General features: G+C 39.8%; 1 protein-coding gene across 20 annotated transcripts in view; it reads right to left on the reverse strand.

Moving 5' to 3' along the window:
* Nucleotides 1-540: 540 nt before the first annotated feature.
* The window catches only part of ZHX2 (zinc fingers and homeoboxes 2), a 220,918-nt gene continuing 207,432 nt past the window's right edge, over nt 541-14,026 (reverse strand). For all 20 annotated transcript variants that reach the window (XM_074266277.1, XM_074266406.1, XM_074266259.1 and 17 more), the window contains one exon: nt 541-1,944. Coding sequence is in view for 3 of the 20 variants with exons in the window: in XM_074266406.1 (XP_074122507.1) it covers nt 1,826-1,944 (119 nt within the window). In the remaining 17 variants the exon portion in view is untranslated. The remainder of the gene's footprint in view (nt 1,945-14,026) is intronic.

Raw genomic sequence — 14,026 nt, forward strand, 5'->3', positions numbered from 1 at the left:
AATTTGGTCTCAGACACTTAACACTTCCTAGCTGTGTGACCCTGGGCAAGTCACTTAACCCCAGCCTCAGAAAAAGGAAAAAAAAAGAAAGAAAAAAAGAAAAAGAAAATATAAATGGAATTTTTTCCACCTGATGTGGAGGCTAAATTTGCCTCCTAGTAATGTCTTTCCATTGCTCCCAGTTCTGGCTTGGGACCAAACTGAATGAGGGTACTGCTTCCTTTATGTGGCCCTTTAAGTATCTGCAGATAGTGACTATGTCTCCCTCTCCCCAGGCCCTCCTTATAAATTCATCAAGGCAGAGATTTGCTCTTGAGACTAAGACTCCAACAATTTTAACTAATTTGTCTTGCTTTTAAGAGCTGCTCTGGCCAAAATGTTCTTCCCTCTGTAATCCACTGTGTTATGGTCACCTCTGAACTTAGCTAGCCTGGTCCAGTAGGGGAGAAAACACGGAAGACCCCGATCTAAGGGATTCTTCTGGGGAATAAAAGGATTCTTCTAAGGGAATAAAATAAAGAAAAGCAGCAGAGGAAAAGGTTATAAAAATGTTTAGTCTTTGTTTTATTGAGTTACAACAAATGAGCAACAAGTTATAAAAGTTGGTTTTATCCACACTCCCTAAACGTTCTGATTTGTGCGGTGTGCTGAAATAGGGGGTGGGGGGTAGGGAAAGTTTGCCAACACAACTATTCATACTGCAACATTTACATGAGATATCTCTTTCATTTTATTTTTTTTCCAAGTTAGGGGCATTTGAAAAAAGTGCACTCAGGGATCTAAAATTGCTTAAAAAAAATAATAACAGTGAAGGCTTATGCAGAGATCTTGTCAATTATCACACCCACAAAAAGGCAGTTAAGAAAAAACAAGACTCCCAAACAGTTCATCTTGGTACCATCCAGGTATAAATTCCATCTTAGAAAAAAATTCCTAAAAAACATTGGAGCCCTTCTTCTAATTCATGTTGGTACCATCCAGGTTTGATGAATTCCAGCTTTGAAAAAAAAGAATCCTAAGAAACACTGGAGCTTTTCCCCCAGTTGATCTTGGTACCATCAGGTATGATGAATTCCATTTTAGAAAAAAAACTCCTAAGAAACATTGGAGCCCTTCTCCTCCTTTTATATAAAAAGGTGCTTTAAAAGGACAGGTGCATGCCATGCAACTCTCGGGATGCTTGCTGGGCCAAGAGCGTGGCTAGGGACATACAGTAGTTAGGCAATCAGCCCCCTGCTCCCAGCAGTGCAGAAAGCCTTTTATGGAGAGCTTACAGCAGGGAGTCCCATGCAAACAGCTGGGAAGGAAAGGGGGCTAAGTCTGGGTCTGAGGCTGCTCTGATTATAAGCTACCTCTGGGGTAAACTAAAAGGAGACTTCTCTGCACACCCCATCGGAAATCTCCCCCATTCCAAACTAGGTTTAAAAAATGAAACAAAATCATGAGAATCCCTCCAAAACCCAGATGCAGATATAGTGGTTGCTAATTCTAAAAACAAAAACAAGGAAAAAAAAGAGGGAAAAAAAGAAAAAATAAAAGCACACATTACCAGCCTCCCCCCAAAAACCTTGCAAGCATATGATCTGTAAAAGCAACTTGAGCCGATTTAAAAAGGTAACAAAATGGCCACGTTGTACAAATCAATTCCAGTATCGCAAGAAATTGGGGGCGTGAGAGTAGGGGGGGTGGGGGTGGGGAAGGAGGAGCAATCTATTTACAAGGACCCTTTGAAAATGCAGTAGTAGGACTTTGGCACTATGAACAATTCCATCGGATGAGTGCTTGCTGGGGATGGAGGCCGTGGAAAGGCAGACCCCAGAGCGGCTCAGCTTGGAGTTAGCGGTCCTTGGCGGTCTTGTCCAAAGGCAGGAAGAGTGAATTTCTCTGCTCTCTTCACAGATGAAGCCCCACTGATGATCGGGATAGTAGGTCTGACTGGTTTCTCTGAAAACAAAGCACAAGGAGAAAGTATCAGTGAGGTGTACATCCTTCTCAGGGAAGTTAGTTAGGAAAGTCTCTTTGCTGATCTTCCAATATTCTTCTTTGAGGGGAGGAAAAACAAAACCGTATTTAAGACTTTTCATGGTGTCAGAGCTTGGCAAAGTGCTATTGGTATGTGTTCTCCAGTCAAGGTAGGTTTAATAGGGTATATCTGGTGAGTAAATTCGCCAGGGACCTCAAAGGCCATCTGGTCCCGCCTGTAATTGCACATACATCCTTTCTGAGACATTACCCATAAATATTCTTCCAGCTTTCACCTGGAGACTTCCAGTGAGGGAAGGAAAACCCACGAATCCCTGGGAATTCTCATTCTACTCTTGAATAGCCCCAACAATAACAACGTGGAGAGATGATGCAGGGGATAGTCAGGAAGAGCTTTTCCTGAATTCAAATCTAACCTTAGACATTTACTAGCTGTATGAGCAAGTCACTTAATGCTATTTGCCTCAGTTTCCTTGTCTGTAAAATGAATTGAGGAAGGAAATAGCAAACTACTTAATGATCTTTGTCAAGAAAACCCCAAATGGGGTCATGAAGAGTTAGATATGACAGAAGCAACTAAATAATAAAACTAGGTAGATAGAGCCTGGATATGGTATTCGAAATGATCTTGGTTCAGGATCACTGACCCACAGTTAAAAGAGCCCTTAGAGGTCACCTAATCTAAGTCCACTCATAGATAAGGAGCCCCAAGTCACTTAATTAAAGTGATTAACAAAATTTGACAGCTAGGGGATGCAGTGCTAGGTCTGGGATCAAACAGTCAAACCTAGCCTAGACTCACTGACTGGCTTGGGTCATGGCCTCTGTCCTCAGTTTCTTAAACTGTAAAATGGGATACTATTAGCATCTACCTCTCAAGGTTATTAGGAGGATCAAATGAGATGGCATTAAAAAGCACTTAGCACCATGCCTGACACAAAAGGGGTGCCTAATGTTTGTTGGCTTCCTTCCCTCTCATTTGACACTTTGTTTTGTAATTAATACACTTAATATTGTGTTCTAGCTACTTGTGGTATAACATACTCCTACTAAATTAAAAAAAAAAACCCTAAAAATCACTTCTAGGGAGAGCAGCTAAGATGGCATAGTAGATAGAGTACTGACCCTGAAGTCAGGAGAACCAGAGTTCAAATTATGCTTCAAGCACTTAACACTTACTAGCTGTGTGATCCTGGGGAAGTCACTTAACCCCAACTGCCTCAGCAAAAAAAAAATCACTTCTAAACTTTATAATTCACACAGTGGCATTTAATGTTTGTTGTGTTAGGTTGTATGTTAACTTTATATCCCCAAATTGTTCAAAGCAGGCACTTAAATATTTACTGAATTAAATTCAATGGCTAATACCCAATTTTTGTTGGGCAATTTTTAACACATACAGAATACTGGGGTCTTGATGTCTCTTCCTCCTCCATTTTTTTGATAGCCTTTTGGCCATAGTTTGCTGCCTTTTCTCATTTTCAATAGAGTGCAAATAGTTAAAAAGAAGATTTGGAATAAGCACCAAGGGAGTTGAGATTATTCACTTAAAGGAGATCAGTGTTTTGCAAAGATGATAAAAGATGGAAACAGAGTTAGAGAGACTGTGGAGAGACAAGCACATCAGTATACTGTTGGTAAAGTTGGTCCAACCGTTCTAGAAAGAAATATAAGTGAATTGTTTACATGGCAGGGGGATGGTCTAGTGGATACAATCCTGGACATGGATTTAGGAAGAACTGAGTTTGAATTCTGTTACTTATTAACAGTTTTCTCACCTACAAAATGAGGTAATAACACCTCTCGGGGTAATTTTGAGGATCAAACATATGTAACGTGTTATAGTTCAGCTTTGCAAACTTTAACAAACTATATAAATGCTAGTTATCATTAGACACTCTGCTCTATTGATACATTACTGAGCATATATTGTAAAGAGATCAAAGACAGAGAATCCAAGAAATGCAAAATAGTCATAATTGCACTTTCTGTGGTAGTAAAAAACTGGATACAAAGTATATGTTTTCTTATTTGAGCAATAATAGTTAAAAAATGTGGTCTAAGAAGAATGCAAGGGGCTATTACTGTACCAAATGGGCAGTTAGGTACACAGTAGATAAAGTACCAGTCCTACAGTCAGGAAAATGTGAATTCAAATCTAGTTTCTGACACAAGCTGTATGACTCCCAGAAAGTTAGTTAAATCTGAATGCTACCCCCCAAAAAAAAGAACACAGGAGAAATTCAAAGAAATATGGGGAAGACCCGAATGGATGTATGTAGAATGAAGGAAATAGACCCAATAGAACAATAGCCATTGTTACTACAAAAATGAAAATACAATATAAACTGGATTCTCTGCAAGACTGTTTTGGTTAAAAAAAACAAACAAAACAGATTGCTCTCTCTGTGGAAAGATGGTATGGGTACAGAATAGTGCATTCACTAACACATTCAGTGTGAAGTTTGGCTTACCTCCCTGCCATTATTATAAGGGAAGACTTTAGGGGACTGTAGTATAATCAACAAAAGGCATTATTAATAAAAGAAAACCAATAAAGTTGGTGGAAGGACATTGGAGAAGTGGTTAGTTTTTATTAGGTTTCTGTTTATGGTTACCTGTATCAAAGGTTAATTGAAAATTATTTGGAAATGTCTCATAAATCAGGCTGGTTATTAGGTTTAAGAAATAATTTTACCTTACATTATATCAGGAATGTTTGCAAAACTGCATAGTTGACAAAGAGTGTTTGCATTATTAAAACAAAGAGGGTCTGCAGGGTCTATTATCTGTGTTGGTAAAAATAACCTGTGCTATTTTCTGAAGCTCACAATAAACTAGCTTAGCATGCTGGGTTCTGGTCTCTGGAGACATTCTATCCCATTCTGTTTAGATCCAAAGTGAACCCATTCATTAAAGTATCTCTTGTCAGGGAATGGCCAATTCAAAGTATAACGATGGAGGAAGAAAGCGTGATACAATGCCAAGAGCACTGGATTTAGAGCTAGAAGACTGGGATTGTGCCCCTTTTGAATATTATCACTAGCAATGGATGATCTTTACTCCTATGCAACTCAGTTTCCTCATTTGTAAATGAGAGTACTGCTTGTACTACCTACTTTACAAAGTTACAGAAAATAGACACGAGAAAGAAAAAATTCCTTATAAATTACAGTTGTTCCAAAGTAGACCAATATGCCTTGGAAAGTGGTGAATGACCCACTGCAGAAAAGGAAAGGTCTATAAGTGGAGACTGTAACTGTAGGTTTTGGGATGGTTATAGATCGAAGGTATAAAATTAAAATAGAAATGGATAATTCTACATATTGATATAGAAAGTCATATCTGTTGCTCTTCAGTTGTGTCTGATGCCTGGTGACCCCATATGAGATTTTCTTGGCAGATACTGGACTGGTTTGCTATTTCCTTCTATAGCTCATTTTAGAGACCAGGAAACGGAGGCAAATGGGGTTAAGTGACTTGTCCAGCTAGTAAGTGTCTGAGTTCACACTCAAACTCAGGAAGGTGAGCCTTCCTGACTCTAGGTAAGGTCTCTCTACTGTACCACTCCATAACCAATTATCTATAATCTATTATATTTTTATTAAATATTTCCCAATTACATTTTAATCTGGTTTGGATAGATGGTTGTAGGAGTATGTTTGACACCTCTGTCATAGAGGACAGTTGGTTTCATATGATTTCGATAATGGGGGAAGGGTGTATAAAAAGCACCTATTATGTGCCAGACAGGGGCAGTGAGGTATTACAGTGAACAGAGTTCAGGGTCTAGAACAAAGAAGACATCTTCCTGAGTTCAAATCTGGCCTCAGACACTAGCTGAGTCACCCTGAGTGAATCATTTCACCCTATTTCCCCCATCTATAAAATGGATTGGGAAAATAAATGGCAAAGCACCCCAGTATCTTTGGCAAGAAAACTCCAAATGGGATCATGAAGAGTTGGACATGACTGAACAATGACAATAAAATATAGTGGGCATTGTGCTAATCATGTTAGAGGTATTATCATATCTGATGCTCAAAACAATCCTGTGAAGTAGGGGCTGTTATTACTCTATTTTACAGATGAGAAACTGAGGCAAACAGCATTGCCCAGAGTCTCACAGTAAGTGCCTGAGGCCAGATTTGAATTCAGGTCTTTCTGGCTCCAAGTCCAGTGGTCTCCCCATTGGGCAACCCAGCTGTTTCTAGATGAAGCACCCTAGATCTAGAGCTGGTAGGTCCTAATAGACCACTGAGTTTGATCTCATTTTATATATCAAGAAAATTAGGTTCAGGGAGTATGATTTACTGAAGTTCACGCAGGTCCCATGGGATAGGAAGGGAAGGAGGGACATTAAGCCAAGTCTCCTGACTCTAGAATAAGTGTTCTTTCCACTGTACCAAGATGTGGGCATCTTGCAAAGGGAACCTGAACAACCTTTGGACAGAAGGATACCCTATGCTCAAATGTGGGCATGTGGTTTCATCTCTTTGGGAATTCCTTCCATTTACACAGATCAGAGGTGTCAAACTCTCCCAAGAAGGAGAGTTTCTTGAAGGAAGGGACTGTCTTTTGCTCCTTTTTTGTATTCCCAGTACTCAGTACGGTGCCTGGCACACAATAGGTGCTTAATAAATGGTGGCAGTTGACTAACTGCCATGTACAGCACCAAATTCTTTGATGGTTCATGTTATAGAGGCACATAGTAACTTTTGGGCAACAGCCAAATCTTAGACTTTTTTCATTCTTTCTCCCTGAACCAGACTCTCCCAACATATTTTCCCCCATCTTCACCTTTTTCCAATTTTGCCCCAAAGTCTCCAAATATGAGTATAAGCTGAGTTTGATTTGAAGGATTTTACCAAGTTCTTAGAATTTCTCTACCACTTTATCTTCAGCAATTGATACTGGGGCATAAGCAGTTATTTTATTTTATTTTTTTACAACTATTTATATTTAGTTCTGCAATAATTGATGAAATAATGCTTTTACAAAAACCTCTGGGTACAGAAACCCTATTCTGCCAACTCCTTTCTTTGCCTCTTCAGGGTGCCTGTGAATTAGCAATCCACTCACTACAATTTCTGCTTTCTCCTGCTTTCATTTATAGCAAGAAAGTCAAGCTTGATATGATTCAGTTCCTCCAGCAATATGTCCACTTGTTGGATAAGGATATTTAAAATACAAATAATCAAATCAAAATTTATTAATAGTTTAACAATCTCAGCACCTTCTGCTCATCTCCCCTTTGGTATCTGTCACCTCAAAAATGAAAAGAGGGTCATACAAGGAGAAAGGCCATTTTTTGTTTTTCTCTGTTTTGTGGCGTTGCCATGGCTCCCTCTGAACTTCATCACGAAGTGGCCCAGTCTACTGATGACGAGCCTCTCTACTTTAGGTTGCTTCTCAGGGAAAGAGACCTGAGCTGTCACAGGGGCCATGATTAAAGTTTTTCTAGCTTAGTAGAACCAGTCTAGGCTTACACTTCACTGACATAGCCTCCAAGAATCCTGGAGTCACCTCTATGTCATGATAAGATATCAGCAGCTGGACTACATTTTAGGAAACTTTTAAGACTCTGTGAAATGAGGCTAAGTTTTTAGAGCGGGATGGGTCATGGATTTCCATTGCTGCACTGAAGAAATGATCCCAAGGCCAGTGTAAACAAGCAAAAAAATCAGCCAAGAGTAGGGAGTTCCAAATCAAGGGATCTGTGAACTTGCTATATTTTTTATAACTATATTTCAGTGTAACTTTTTTTTTGTAATCCTATGTATTTTATTTTAGGCCTTTCAAAACATTATTCTGAGAATAGGCTTCACATAGTCTGCCTAAGAAGTCCATGACATGGAAAAAAAAGTTTATGATCCTCTTATGTAAAGGTTCTTTTCAAGATCAAGATCAGATTGTATATGGCATTCATGGCTTAGAGACTGAACCAAGGCAGGATTTCTTAACCTTTTTTTTTTTTTTTTTTTTTTGTCCTACTCTGTTGGGGAGTTTGGCAAAGGTAACAGACTTCTTTGCAGAGTGAATAAATAAAACACAAGATTGATTACAAAGGAAACTGATTATGTTAAAATACCATGATCAAAATAGTGAAAAATTGGGGGAGGAGGAGGGAAGAGAGGAAAGGCAAAAAAAATTGGTACTCCAAATTGTACAAAAATGAATGTTGACAATTATCTTTATATGTGTAATTGAAAAAACTACAAAGAGATTAGGTACAAAAAATAGTGAAAAACAAAGAAACAATAACACAAAATAAGGTCAAGAACCTCAGATTTAAAATTCCTGATTTATTTAGATGAGCCTGACCCTTCTGACTCTAAAATCAGATATAGAATTCTGCTTCAGACAATGTTAGTGAAAATACTGGTAATGGTAAAAAGCCCAATAGAAATCTAAGTTATTTTGAAGTTTAAAAGATAGTGAGCTGTGTTTGCATGTGTATCTCTCCATCCCCTTGTTGAACTCCCCAAATACACACGTTCCCACAGGCTAAGCAAAAATCACCCTGAAATCTACTTTTTGCTAACTGATTGGAAAAATCTCTCTCTTTCTCTCTCTCTCTCTCTCTTTGGATGACACTCAATGCACGGCCCCCTCTCCATCTGGCAAGTGAGTACGCTTTTAGGTTTTCTGTCTCATTGTACATGGTTTGAAACAAACACTATCTTCCCATCCTGCAAGCTAGCAATGAAAAAAGCTGAAAAGGGCTCTCTGTTTACCCGATCAGAAGGTCAAAAGGGAGGTAGAGGAAAAACTATGTCTGGAATGGAGGGTTTTTTTGGTAGAGCAAAAAAAAAAAAAATCACAGATGATGTTTATGGGTAATTTAGTGCATTAACAGATACGCCTCTGAGTCTCAGTTATTTGGGCTGTGTTTCTTCTGGGAGCTTTCTTCAGGGAGCAACAATGAATGAGTCAGGAACCACAGTATTGGGAGAAGAGAACACAGGGGCTGGGAGGGCTGGAGGAATGACAGCCAGGAGGCTACTAAGGAATATTAAATGCCAAAAGAAAAGAACATTTGTTCTCACACGAGAAGGCCGGACTTGGAAAGAGCTTGTGAGGGAACTGATGGAAAGATGGAAGAGGCCCCCAAGAAAAGCTGGTTTTCTGATATGTTAGCAGCTTCCATTTTTAGAATTGAATCTTGTCTCTTCATATTATATAATTTCATATGATCATCACGACAAGTCTTTTGGGGAGAAAGTATAAATATTTTTACCCACATTTTATAGATATAGAAACTAAAATATAGAAAGTGTAGACAAATTACTACCCAAGGTCACAAGCTATGAGAATATGAGATCCAGTTTCTAAAATTTAATAATATTATCAATATATTAAATAATGATAAAATACACATTTGACATATATATACATATTTGACATATACATACATATATATATATATATATGTATAATCACTACCTAATATTTATATAGCCATTACTATGCGCTAAGTGCTTTACAATTATTATCATACTTGATCCTCATAACAGCCTTGGAAGATGAGTGCCATTATTATCCTCATTTTAAAGATGAAGAAACTGAGGGAAAAAGTTAAAGTGGCTTGCCAGAGTCACACAGCTAGGAAGTGTCTGAGGACAGATTTGAACATATGACTCCAGGCCCAGTGTTCTATCTACTGTGCTATTTAGCTGCCCCAGCCACTTTTATCTCCCCTACATGGAAAGGTGTAACTAGGGCAGTGAGAATAGGGCTTTGTCGTAGGTACTGATGTGAGCCATGACTAAGTGGGAAAGAGGATAAGGTGCCCACAGAAGTGTGGTATGATACTTTCAGAATAGTATTGATATTTCCTAGCTGTGTGACCCTAGGCAAGTCACTTAATTCCAACTGCAAAACAAAACAAAAACAAAATAGTGTTAAAGAGTCTTGAAGTTTATAATGATCTGAGGTTGAAATGAAAAATTAAGGACAACAAAAAGGATATATTATTAGTAGGGGAGGAATCCTAGATGAAGTATCATTTTTTAGCATGGACAAGGCAATTTTTGTTGTTGATTCATGACAATCATATTCATCTCTGTGACTCCATTTGGGGTTTTCTTGGCAGAGATACTGGAGTGATTTGCCATTTCTTTCTCCAGCTCTTTTGACAGGAGGGAAACTGGGACAAACAGGGTTAAATGATTTGCCCAGCATTGTACAATTAGTAAGTGTCTGAGACCGTGACGATTTTAAGGTTTCTCTTATGAGACAATTACAACATCCTTTATGTAAAACATCAGGGCACAGGGATAGAATAATGGATCTGGAGTTAGGAAGAACTGAGGTTGAATTCTATTTTAGAAACTTACTAGCTTCATGATCCTATGTAAGCAACTTAATCTTCGCCTCAAGTTTCCTCAACAACAAAATAGGGTTAATCGGTGTTATTGTACCTGTCTCCCAGGGTTGTTGTTAAGGATCAAATGATAACATATGCAGAGAATGGTACAACTCTTAAATCCCTATTATATCAGTATGGGTCATGATTATGATTATTGCTTTACTTCTATTTTCTCTGATAAGAATGACCTATGGATTGGAAAATACAAAACAAAAATGAATGAAAGAAGTTAAAACCTGAGATAAATAGAGAGTAGGAGCGTCCCTGACTAGCCTTGATAGACTGAATCAACACTTTTAGATGAACAATATTCTGGGACACTGAAGGTCGCTGAATTATTGCTTGAAAGATCACAGACAATAAGCAATGAGAGAAGGAAAAACATCCTGATTTACAAAAAAGGACAGAGACTGATGTCTACATACTATGATCCTCTGAGTTGATTCTGATTTCAGGCAAAAGTCCAGGACACATTATTAGTTACACAGAATGCTCAGAGTTGGAAAAGACCCAAAGATCGCTTAGTCCAAGCTGGATCTGAACAGAAACCCCAACAGCCCCACCAACAAAAAGTCACACAGCCTCTGCTTGAAGTCCTTCAGCGAAAAGAAACCGTTGTTAGAAATTTTCCCTAAAGATTCCTAGTGAGTCACTCTCTCTGTGGCTTCCGCCCAAAGGAGAACTCCCTGCAAAGGACACTGGGATTCAGAGTCCTGAATTCACTTCTCACTCCCGACACTCAGAAGTAGTATTGTGGTGGTCAGGGGCAAGTTCCTAAAATGCAGTAGGTCTCAGTTTCTTTCTGTGTGAAATGGAATGAAAGAAGGAAGGAAACAAACTTATATTAAACACTTACTATGTGCCCAAGGTCTGAAGTAAGTGCTGGGGAAAGAAAAGCCAGCCCCAGCCCTCAAGGAGCTTACATTCTAGCGGGGAAGACAACTCATAAAAGGATGCTGGAACAAGGGGTTGGGATACAAATGGAAGTGTCACCTGGGCCCATTAATTTTCATTTAATTTAATGGGTGTATACAATTAAGGAACAGGACCAAGAAAAGAAGGCAGGCTAGCCTAAGCCCTGGACAAAATGGGACCCCAGGAGGAATGCCCAATGGGAGAAGGGGGTGGCCTAGGCTGGGAAGGCAGACAGGGTAGTCATCTCCAGGGATGAGGAGGCTCCAGGTGATGAAGGGAATGGTAAAAGATGTGGTTCTGAAGTCTGGAAACCAGGAACAGGGCCAAGAGGGGATCAGGGGGACAATCCTACCCATGGGGCTATTCTGGTGAAAGCTTTTTGAGTCTTAGAACCTGTTCTCTGACCTCAATGACAGGGCTCCTTCCTAACTCCTATTCCTTATGGCACACAGAACAGGACTACTCAGTCCCAAAGCCATTTCTTATAGGAAGTCCTCCCTGATTGCTACCGTCAGAAATGATCTTTGTGGCCTAAGACTGCCTGGCACTTTGTACCAGCTCTGACCAGAGTTAACATGCTATACAGTAAGAGTTCAAGTTCCAGGACAGACAGAAGTGAGATGCTCCAGACTGTACATGCAGGGAAAGGGAACAAGCATTTAAGCAACTACCGGGAGCCAGGCTAGACAGCTGGCATGCTGAGTACAAAGCTAGCCTCACACGCTGTGACATAACTGATTGCCTCAGTTTCTTTACCTGTAAAATGAGCTGGAGAAAGAAATGGCAAACCTCGATTCAGTATCTTTGCCAATAAATTCTAAGTGGGGTTAAGAAGAGTCAGACATGACTGTGCAAATGAGAGGCACTGTACTAAAACACCACTAATTTACTGAATTAGATTAATTTAGGTAGTCATATCATTTTTATATGAGCACAGACCAATTGTGGACAGGATAATACTCCACTTACTTTGGCCTCTAATTCTTTTATATCTACCTGCCTTGGAAAATTTTCAAATTCAGTTATTAAAACTATTTTGCTTAATTTCTTAGAAAAGGGTGGACCAAATATAGACTAGTATCTAACCTGGTAATCTGTCAGAGGCAGTCAGATGACTCAGAGGATAGTGCTGGGGCTAAAATCTGGAGAACCTGGGTTTGAACCTCGCAATGCACAGTAACTAACTATGTGATCCTGGGAAAATCACTTAATCTTTATCTGCCCCAGTTTCCTCATCTATAAAATGTATATAAGAAACCTAGATAGATTTCTCTCTCTACTCATCACTTTCCAAACCTTAAAATGATATGTGAAAATTGCAGCTATTTAGCTAATGTCACAAAAAATCTCCATGTATACATGCCTAAAGGGTCTGGAAGAACTGAGGACATGAGATTGGAGGAATGCTTGTGGCTAGTGATTTTTTTTTAAAATTACCACTTCATTTTGATGAAACGTTTTCCCTTGCTCAAGAAATCTGTGTGCTGGGTTAACACGGGGTGTCTCTTTTTCTCTCTCTTTCTCTGAGAGATTAATCACTAACACCCAGTAGCATCTGCTGGTGAAACTTAACTCCTGAGAAAGGAAAAAAATAATTCTTTAAGAATTCAGGCTGAATCCCAAAGCAGGCTCTCCCCATCCCCTCTCCTGTGGGTGCCTGCCCCGTCGGCTCTGTCACTGCTAATTCATGCAATACCCGTTAGCACCTACACCAGAAGGTGGACAGTGAGGAGGGAGAACAGCACCAGTCAGACTGGCCAGCTGGCTGCTAATTAAGCAAAGGGAGGGTGGCTGGGCCTGGCTTCCAGTTCCCTCTTTCATTCTCAATCCTGCCCAAGTTTATTCATCAAGAGGAAGTGAGCATCTCTGCTGCTTCATTTAGATACAAAACTGACACTGAGATTTCTGCTGTTCTTTTAAAAATAAGGTGTGAGGTCTTCATACACCATTAAACTTATGTGCAGCTCCTTCTTGAGGAGGCAGGTGGGGCTTTAAGAGGGCTCAGCCACAGGAGGCCCCCTTCTCCCCCCCCCCCCAGCTAGCTCTGGGGTGGCCATGCAGTGTTTGGGCTGTGGAGGAGAAGGTGGGGCCATCTGTGCATCCATCTCTTTTCCTCACTTTGCATCCTCTGTATTCCCTACCAAGCTGGCGGTGGTGCAGGAGGGACCCCATCTGCACTGACCTGTTGAAAAGCATCAGCCTAGATCCGATTCCATGGAAAAGCCCATTATGTGGAGGGCATGGACATTAGTAACTATGGTTACCTACCTCCTTCGCCTCTCCTCTTGGGGCTCTCTGGGCCTCAATTACACCAATCTAGTCTAGATTTGCAGGGTTATGGGTGACCAATTCAAAGGAGAACACATTTACTTAACTAGGGCAGGCAACTCAGACTCTCATCTATGCCACTGGACAGATCAACTACTTCAGAAATCTTTTAAAATATTTTCAGTTAAAGAAAACAAATCTAAATGGGTTTTTACTCTTAAAAAACATATTATTCTTCATCTACCAGTGGCCGACACAAAATACAGGAGAGATTCGAACAACTGCTATTAGAAAAGGAGAAAAGGCACGCGGGACATCATAGACTGGGCAGAGAGGTGACTTCCTAGGTGAATGGTAGACATGGCCAACTGTTATAAATAAGGACATAATTTGTCAATTCCAATTAAATGTACATCTGCATGTGTGTGTGTGTGTGTGTGTGTAGGAAACACAGGGAAAGAGTTGGGGGGTGAGAGAAGGGAGGAAAGG

The sequence above is a fragment of the Sminthopsis crassicaudata genome, chromosome 1 (genome assembly GCF_048593235.1).
Source record: "Sminthopsis crassicaudata isolate SCR6 chromosome 1, ASM4859323v1, whole genome shotgun sequence".
Classification (NCBI taxonomy): Eukaryota; Metazoa; Chordata; class Mammalia; order Dasyuromorphia; family Dasyuridae; genus Sminthopsis; species Sminthopsis crassicaudata.